A 9,822-nucleotide genomic window follows, 5' to 3' on the forward strand; every position below is an offset into this window, starting at 1 on the left:
TCTCTTACTTATGAATCTGTCTCCTGATTCATCCATCGATCTGTTTGAAATGATTTTGTACAGACTTGCCCATACATGCAAACAAACATTTACTTTGGTGTGATAGTTGTTGAAGACAAACACCTGGTAATTTAGTTTTTTCTTCAACCCTAGCTTTCTTACTGGACACAATACAAGCTTCATTAAAAAACGCCAGTTCTGTAAAGTTTGACTGCTACTGCGGGGTTATAGAGGAAACGTTTAAATGATAATTCTATGACCATTGCTCGACTCCCCTCCTCGCCAAGTCCAGGCCGGCCAACACTATACCTGGCACAATTGATACAATAACAACTGTCGAACAAGCGACATTTCCCTCGGCCGCAGCATCACAACAGCACGTTATTGCATTTCCACGAATCATTTATCTTTGCCCAGGAGCGGGGACTCGTCTGAAGTCTTGGTCGGGACGAGTCAACTGAATGCTAACCGTCATCTACCGCCTGGCCTGATCATCGTGGGTAAATACTGACACAGCTTCCGGTTGGTCAATGCCCCGGATTAATCACTCAAGGTTGAAAACAACCGGTCTCGTGGCTAATAAGGAGCCCGGTTCAGTGGGGCTGATGCAACTCTGTGATGATCATACCCCAACTTATTGTAGAACGAGTTCCACTTAAATGAACGATGCCATAATGCCTAAACTAATTTCCTCGAAAGCTACTTCTTCTATTTATCCGGCAGCTGCATATAAGACAAGAATGGCTGATTGACACTTTCTATGGCTATATTGAATGGCTTGAAGTCCCTTACCTAGGACCAACTTTCTTCTTAGGCGATGAAGCTCTCACGAGTATCGCTAACGTTGCTGGGCCTGGTGCCATTGGTATCAGGTCTAGGCCAACAGACTATTGTTTCTTTCAACAGCTCAGACGATGCCTTCCAGATCGTGGGTGGCGATGCAGGTAAAGGTCAAATCCGTGTCTCTGAGGACGAATACTGGGGAGTAATTCGTGCCGCTGGAGACCTTGCTGTCGATTTTGGCCGCGTCACCGGCACAAACTTCACACTCAGCAATGGCAAGAAGGATGCTTCTGCAGCCAAGTACACCTTTGAGCCTGTGGATGTAAAGAACAACACATATGTAAGTACCTCTATCTCATCAATGTTCAGAGTTAACAGCTTGCAGTACCGCACTCTCAAGGAACAAAGCTTTTCTGGTCCTGCATACTCAGACCCTGATGAAGCCAACACAGCCATCATTGTCGGTACAATTGGCCATTCGAAGCTTATTGACTCTCTCATTGACGAGGGTCTAATCGATGTCAGCAAGATTGAAGGCAAATGGGAGTCTTTTGTCAGTCAACTTGTCAAAGACCCTCTCAACGGAACAGCCCAGGCACTCGTCATTGCAGGCAGCGACCCTCGAGGAACCATTTACGGTATCTATGATGTCAGCGAACAGATTGGTGTCAGTCCATGGTACTGGTGGGCCGACGTCCCTGTGCGTAAGCGAGACGAGATTTATGTTACATCCAAGCCCAAGGTTCAAAAGTCACCTTCAGTCAAGTACCGAGGTATCTTTCTCAACGACGAGCAGCCAGGACTATCCAGCTGGGTCGGGTAAGTTAAGCGTCATATTCCGTAAAGCGCTCGCTAACTCAGTCAGCTCTCGATGGAAGCCAACTTGGAACAACGCTGCTCCCTATAACCATGAATTCTACGCTCTTGTTTCAGAGCTACTACTTCGTCTACGAGCCAACTACCTCTGGCCAACCGTCTGGGGTAGCATGGTCTACATCGATGACCCATTCAACCAGCCACTACTTGATGCCTACGAAATTGTACTCGGTGGATCTCACACAGAGCCTATGATGCGAGCACAGAACGAGTTCAAAAATTTCTATGAGGGTGATTGGCAGTACCACACCAACAACGAGACCATTGATGAGTACTTCCGTTATGGTGTTCAGAGAGCCAAGCCCTATGCTCGAAACAGTATCTGGACCATGGCTATGAGAGGAACTGGTGACACTGCCATTGAAGGCAACATTGGAATTGACGGCATTGTTGACATGCTTGAGACTCTTGTCGACAACCAACGCGAGATTCTCAAGAAAGGTCTCAAGGTTGACAACTTGACCGATGTTCCCTCATTGTGGTGTCTGTACAAGGAGGTCCAGTCCTACCAGGAGCGCGGCCTTGAGGTCCCAGATGATATCACTCTTCTATGGGCAGATGATAACTGGGGAAACATCCGCCGACTACCTCTTGCCAACGAGACTGATCGTTCTGGTGGTGCCGGTGTCTACTACCATTTCGACTATGTCGGCGACCCAAGAAACTACAAATGGATCAACACTATTCAACTCGAGAAGACAACCGAGCAGATGACTCTGGCTTATCACAGGAACGCCCGCCGCATTTGGATAGTCAACGTTGGTGATCTCAAGCCCAAGGAAATTCCCATCAGTCACTTCATGGATCTTGCCTACGACACTGAGCGATGGGAGACTAGTACCACTAAGTGGGTCGAAGCATGGGTTGAGCGAGAGTTTGGCAGTGAGCATGTTGAAGCCATCACGAGCATCATGACTCGCTACGGCATGTATGCTGCTCGTCGCAAGTTCGAGTTGCTGGAACCCTGGGTCTACTCAGTCATTAACTACAACGAGGCTGAAGCTATTCTGGAGCAATGGGCTACTCTGAGAGAAGACACCCAGGCTGTCTATGACAAGCTTGACTCCGAATTCCAGCCTGCATTTTTCGAGATGCTCCTCCACCCAGTTCTTGGTGGAGAGATTGCCAACAAGATCCAAATCTACGGCGCCAGGAATCAGCTTTACGCTGGGCAGAAGCGAAACTCGGCCAACGATGTTATCTGGAAGTCTCTGGATCTCATGTACAAGGATTCCAACCTGACACAGAGATGGAACGAGGTTCTTGATGGCAAGTGGGCACACATCATGGATCAAACTCACTTGGGCTACGATGGGTACTGGCAACAGCCCATGAGAAACAGCCTCCCAGATCTCCGATTCGTTCAGGACGTCTTCCCATCTCTCGGTGGTCAATATGGTCTTGGCGTTGAAGGTTCAAATGCCACCATCATGGGTGACAGTAAATGGCACTCTTTGTCTTCCAACGTCCTTGAACTTCCTCCTCTCGAGCCCTTCGGAGCTCAGTCTCGATACATCGACGTCTTTCACCGAGGCCCCAAGTCTTGTAACTGGTTCGCAGCACCATGGGAAGACTATGTTAAACTTTCTCACTACAACGGTACAGTCGGTGGTAACAATGGCTCTGATAGCCGCGTGTATGTCACAGTCGACTGGGACAAGGCTCCCAAGGCACCAAACACAACAGAGGTGTTCATCAACGTCACCAGTGACTGCCAGGGATTCGAGAGATACAGTGGTCGGGACCCCAAGATTGTCGCAACGGTCATCAACCGAGAACTACCTGAAAACTTCGAAAAGGGTTTTGTCGAATCTGATGGGCATGTTTCGATTGAAGCATCCCACTACCAAAAGATCCGTGAGGGAGACTCAAAGAGCTCATCGCTCGAGTACCGCACTATCAAGAACTATGGCCGAACTCTTGCTGGCGTTGGCTTGTATCCTCTTGACACCGAGAAGCTAGATGTTGGCGAGGGACCTGCTTTGGAGTACGATATGTACTTGTACACCAATACTTCCGCGGCTAACGTGACCATTTTCATGTCCCCTGGTGCGAACTACCTTGGAGACCGAAACCCACTGGAGTATGCCATTGTGCTGTATCCATCCGGCGAGGAGCAGCCTGATCCAACTCTTGTCCGACCAATTGGACCCAACGTGGGCACCAACATGCCTGATGGATGGGGTTACGCAGTTGGAAACGCTGTTTGGGGTCTATATGGTAACTATACCACGTCTTCATTCGAGGTTCCCAAGGAGGGAGCCTATACTCTCCGTATCTGGGCCTTGTTGCCCAACATCTTGATTCAAAAGATTGTGGTCGACCTTGGTGGTGTGCGACAGTCTTACCTCGGACCTCCAGAGAGCTTCCTCCTTGGCCGGGATGAGCAAGGCAAGTACAACGGTACTTCGTTCGCAAGCACGCCTGGCATTTTGGGAGGAACCTATGACAAGTCCTCATAATGAAGGCATGGACATGATGTAACGACCTCAACTTCATAGTAATACTATTTTTGCACTACTAAGTTCATATGTTTGATACAGACACAACATGTGGTGACTGTATGCCTTATTGGCTTAGTGTTTAGTTCTATGCAATATCAAGGCTTGGTTTAGACAGCAATACCCATTACATTGGCGGTGAGAAGATGCATGTAGACTGAGAGTTTTAAATTTAAGAATTATTAATCTCAACCGGCGCTATGGAGAGACTAAGATGTTAGAGAGGTCTAATAATATGTGACGCCAGATGCATCGATACAGATGCCAATACACTCCAAGTATGCGGTATCAATTGGCCTATCCTATGCAATTTAGCGACATCGAAAGACGGAGCAAGATATGTGACACGGATGTTTACCAAGTACAACTTTAATGGTGTTGCTCTAAACGAAAATCTGGAATTTATGGTATGCTTTCTCAGTACTTTGGACATGTTAGTGTTTTCGGATTCATCAACTCTACCCCTTGGTTGTCGATTCTACCACCAAAATGAGTTGCCCCACCATTTGAGGGGCATCCACGTTCAGCATTATGGGTTGAATTGCCCGCTCCAGTTTCGCAAAATCTCACCTTGGCTGCATTCGCTGTATTCGCACCTGACTGAATGCCCAACACTGATACAATATCAGCTCAATTCTTGCTCCAATCTTGAGATTGCGAATAAGTTACTATTAACTTGTTCTAAGTTCCAGTAACCAACAGTTAACCTCCCATCCCTCATGTTTGATATTTGTAATTTGCTCATTATGCCAACTCCAAAGATCATGTCAACTCCAAGGTCAGTTCAACTCTAATATAATGTCAAGAGCATATAGAGCATACCGACTGAAGAACTTCGCAGTGATATTATAGACTATAGACAGCAAACAGACTCTACTGGAAGTGGGCTACACTATCGATTTCGCAACTAGAGAGTAGAATAGAATTTATTTCAAGACAATATATTGACAGCATGTGGGCAGATTGTAAATAATTTACACTACAGATTTCGCATCAGAAATCACAACCAACACCAGCATTAGATGGCTAAATAAATTCCACATCTGCAGGTAGCGTTATGCTCATTTCGCAATTAGAAGCACAGTTAGCGACCTAATTGTCTCCTAATATACAGTATTTATTATATTTATTTATTAATATTAATAACATTATTTCTCTTGATTTATTCTCGTCTTTCTCTTGGTTCATTCAGTTCTTTCTCCTGATCCACCTAGCAGTAACACTGATAATATTTCTAACCTCTCTTTCTAATTTATACTTAATCTTTCCATGACTCTTGATATAGGGCGCCGAAGGCATATTTTGCTTGACGTTGTACCAACCACTAAAGTAATATATCTTTCTGGCATAATTAGCAAAGAATATTTAGACTTCAGTGATTTCAATTTCTCACTTCAAACGCTTCCCAGTCGGGTCATTTTGCGAAACCGGGTCCAATGTCATATTCTTTTCTTTTCTCTTTAAGTGCTTGCTCGTTATTTACTTCTGCAAAACTGAGTATGAACTTGCGCTCATCTCATTGAGGCCCTCTGCGAAATCAAGTCAGGCGGAAGACACTCTGGGCTTCAAATTCCCTCGATTATATTTATATGTTTCGAAGCTAAAGAGAGTCACTTACGAAACTGGTTTGCTTAAGTCACCCTGCTGCAATGTACTTTTTTTTGGAGGCCATTTGCGAAAATGCAATAAGAAGACAATGCCAAACGCCATCAGACTGGTTTACTTAGACCACCCTATCATGAAGCTTATTTTTTCGAATTAGTTGCGAAAGTATGAATGTAGACTCATTCGATCTATGAAGTGATATGAGCTTAACAGTAAATCCCAATGCTGTAACAATATGTATGACACAGCAGGGTGAGCAGTTGCAAAAGTATGGCTAACATCTAGACGCAATGAAACCGCAATGCTTAAAACAGAATTATTTGCCAAATTGTAGCAAGATATCACGCGAAGGACAATAAAACTTAAAGGCAATTTCACAATTTGATAACACATGTTCTTCGTTAGACCTGGTTCTGTATAATGAGACGCCTGGTAGAGAGTATCATGATACGTTCTACGGAGATTCTTGCTTACACATCTCCAAACACGTTTATATGCTACTCAAAATAAGAGCAAGACCAGGTGTAGTCACTCTAGTAACTGTAAGCTATTCAAAATCACAATTGCGAAGGGAATTCCGACTGTCTGCCCAAATCACTTGCAAACCCTAGGCACAGAGTATATTAAATGTCACCACGATATCATCAGAAGATGACAAGTGTTATTTCATAAGAGATCAATAATCATTATAGATATTGGTCATTTGCGAATTAACCTGGATTGAAAGTGTATAGTAGATCTGTCTTTTGCAATTGATCTTGGTATTCATCAGTGTAAATAGATATTTATAGATATTTATAGATATTCATGGATTGGAAGTATATGGCATATCTGCCATTTGTAATTAACCAATTGTCCCTTATGTAACTAAGTAGGCCCATTTGAGGTCTTTCGCAATCAAAGGCTGTGTTCTTTGCTTGGATAGGAGTTGACAAATGTCAGAACACAAAAGTTCAACTGCACATTACTTGCAATCTCTCGTTTCTCTCCTTTATTCAATGCAGTGAATCACTAACCAAGGAGCTTAAATCTTTGACTTAGGGGTCTACACACACCTTAACCTCCGCCATCTTCATCTTCATCTTTCGCTTCTACTCCTCCAATACGCATCATCTTCACCTTCCCACATCAACACAACACAACACATGATTGGCACCGTACAAGCACTTCAAAGCTCTTTAGATTCTTAGAGGCATTTCTTCATGTTTGTATTTCAATTACGTGTACTTTCTTTCCCCTCTTGCTGACATTTATGGTCTTCTCCTATATCTCCAACCTTAAGCCATCTGAGATCATCTTGCATCTCCTAGGAGCAAGAAGAATCACCACCTTGTCGCATCTACAGTACACCAAGCAACTCAACGTGAGTCACCTCTTGTCGCTGACTTGACACATACCTAACACTGTTGCTTAGATAGCTCCTAATAAATCTACCCATGAATACTTCACAGCCAACGATGGCATGTACCGCGCCTTTTTTGCTGCTTGCAAGACAGCTATTCGCAAAGGCAGCACAGCCTGGGGTCCTACCACTGGACAGCTAGCAGGCGCGCTCATGGGTCTTCAAGGATGAAATGAGGCTGAGCTACCTAGCCAGTGGACAACATTTACCAACATTTTCCCTGAAGCGACAATGTCCCTTCGTCGCTCAGTTGCAGGCTTTGCTACCGCAGACATGAAGGGGTTCAGGGTGAGCTTGCCCAAGAAAGGCGGCGACTTCGGATGCACGAACAAGAAGATGATTATCAGCAACCCTGATTACCCTAGCCGCTCTACTGAAATCACTGCTCAGCCTGTACAGCCCTCAGGACATCGGAAGAGTTGGCCGCTGGAAGCATAAGAGACGAAATTGGTGGGTCGGCTTATGCTACTTAGACTATACTTTTTAGACTAATTAGTTTTATATACTAAGACCTAGGAGGTTTATGTTTCTACTACTTACACACATCCCTACTGAAAAGGGTCCGAAGCACACGACCACTGATCCGAAAGCGCAAGGTGAAGAAACAGAAGGTTACCGATTGGAACCCTGACTATCTCGACACGGGGTTCAATCTTGAACACTCGCCTGCGGAGGAGGATGGAGGTTCCTATCAAAACCAAGGTCAGATCTGGAACTACGAAAAAGCTTATCAAGAGGCCAAAGAATCAGGGTAGTGATGTTGATCCCATGAACTGGTTGAAGCTTCAATTAGGAACAAAACCCGTTTAGTGTCATTCCCACCCAAACCGCGATTTTCACACGATGCCAGAGCGAATCCGAATTCGACAAGGTAACAATGCCACTTCATCACGATATCATCACGGCCTTGGAGGAACGCAACCCCAGTGTGCACGGCCATTATCCGGGATGTGAAAAAGCGAGCTCAAGAAGAATGCCATTGTGGCTCATCGTCGACGCTACAGTATCAGCGCCCCCAAGGAAGCCTTTGCTATTGCAGAAGATCATGAGATTGATGACCTATCTAAGAACAATGACAAACTTGGCCAGGGCGTTGCGAAATCTCTCGGCAACTACAACATCTGATGGGTGTTTCCAGCAAAACATCAAACTACTTTTTGATGTTACTCTTCGCAGTAAAAAGGTTTATTTTTGGCTTCGGGAATGCAACCGGGATGGGTATGATGCACGAGGTGTTGAGCTGGAATTATGGCATTCTTGTAATGGGGCTTAGCAAGGCCTAATGGGAGTAATGGAGTCTGGTTTCTTACTTCTAGTGGGCTAGGTAAGCTGAGATCTGGGAGAAGATCGGTATAGACTGAGTATCCCGCGAAGTTCTCTCGTCAAATGTTCCCCAATTGAAGAAAATCACATTCAACCTTAGACAACTTTTTCTCACTTGTAATGCCACATATCATATAACCCACCAACGCCATGTATAATCTGCCTATTCCTGCATTCGCTTGAGCAGGTATTTTATCTGAAAATGTGCTTTCTAATCGAGACATGGCGCTCCAATCAAAGATGAGCGGCACATGGTTGTCTCTTGAATTAGACATTGAAATCACTAAAAGAAAACTCATCTGTCAAGTGTTTTGCCAAGTACGCCTCGGGATACCTGGAGGGCGGCACAGCCGATGTTCTCTTTTCTGTATGCGGCCTCTTGATATAAATCCTTTTCAAAAGTAATTGCCCCAATGTTTCTGATGAGGCATTCGTTCTATGCGGTTCTGACTCACAACGACGAAGATCAAGAGCCTCTGCGACCAGTCCGATGGCTGGTGGGTAACAGAAAAGTTGACCTCTGAAGTCTAAGGTTACAAAAATAAATAACCTAAAGTGTGCAGTAACTAATCTAATGATTTCATCTCTTATATATACAGTGGCCAATGTTTCTGGTACTGAGGGATAGGTAGCCGTCAAGACATTTGCTTCAGGGAGGTATGGTAGATTATATCTCTCCTTGTAACAATGTCTTCGCATCAAAGGCCGGGCATCAACTCTAGTGAAACGCCGCCTCCAAGTTTGGCTCGTCGGACTGTTTTGGTGGAATGTTACGAGATTAGGGCTCATCTCATCTCGGTATTCGTAGTTTCAGCTACCAAGACTTCATATCCGTATTCCGATCGTGACTACTGTTGCGAACGCGTCGCGTCTTGCTGGCTACGCGTCAAACACTAGTCCTGTTGGGGATTAGCTCATATTCCATCCGAGGACTCATCTTGGCAAGGGTGACTGTTGAAGGGACGTGTCGTAGAGAGTCCTGTTAGCATCGATGTGCAATTGCTACCAGGGAATGTCTCCTACGAGGCGGACATAACCAGCTTAGACAAGCCGTAGGCGACTGGCCCAATATCAACTGATACAGATTGAGATGTAATGTGCACAGTGACCCATCCATGGCATGCGTGGGAATAATCCGGGCGACAAGACAACGACAAATTAGGAGACAAGGAATACCAGCCGAGAAATTCCGAGTAGGGCATCTCCGACTCGATGGCCAGTTGGCATTTGTCCACATGTTATTTCCGTCATCGGCTTATTTCCAGTCGAGCCAATAATCTCGTGTTATTCCACGGCCTGGCATACCTCATCTCAAGAGACATTACCCTATAA

At 45.1% G+C, this 9,822-nt stretch overlaps 2 protein-coding genes across 2 annotated transcripts; both read left to right on the top strand.

The window, feature by feature from the left end:
- Nucleotides 1-817: 817 nt before the first annotated feature.
- FGSG_03883 (uncharacterized protein) lies at nt 818-4,121 on the top strand (the record flags this gene model as incomplete). The annotated part of the gene is made up of 3 exons (XM_011323484.1): nt 818-1,123; nt 1,169-1,602; nt 1,649-4,121. The coding sequence occupies 3 exons, from the start codon at nt 818-820 to the stop codon at nt 4,119-4,121; spliced, it is 3,213 nt and encodes a 1,070-aa protein (XP_011321786.1).
- A 2,896-nt stretch (nt 4,122-7,017) lies between these two features.
- FGSG_12354 (uncharacterized protein) lies at nt 7,018-8,440 on the top strand (the record flags this gene model as incomplete). The annotated part of the gene is made up of 5 exons (XM_011323485.1): nt 7,018-7,128; nt 7,180-7,324; nt 7,558-7,617; nt 7,684-7,918; nt 7,978-8,440. The coding sequence occupies 5 exons, from the start codon at nt 7,018-7,020 to the stop codon at nt 8,438-8,440; spliced, it is 1,014 nt and encodes a 337-aa protein (XP_011321787.1).
- Nucleotides 8,441-9,822: the final 1,382 nt, after the last annotated feature.

Source organism: Fusarium graminearum, chromosome 2 (assembly GCF_000240135.3).
Source record: "Fusarium graminearum PH-1 chromosome 2, whole genome shotgun sequence".
NCBI lineage: Eukaryota > Fungi > Ascomycota > Sordariomycetes > Hypocreales > Nectriaceae > Fusarium > Fusarium graminearum.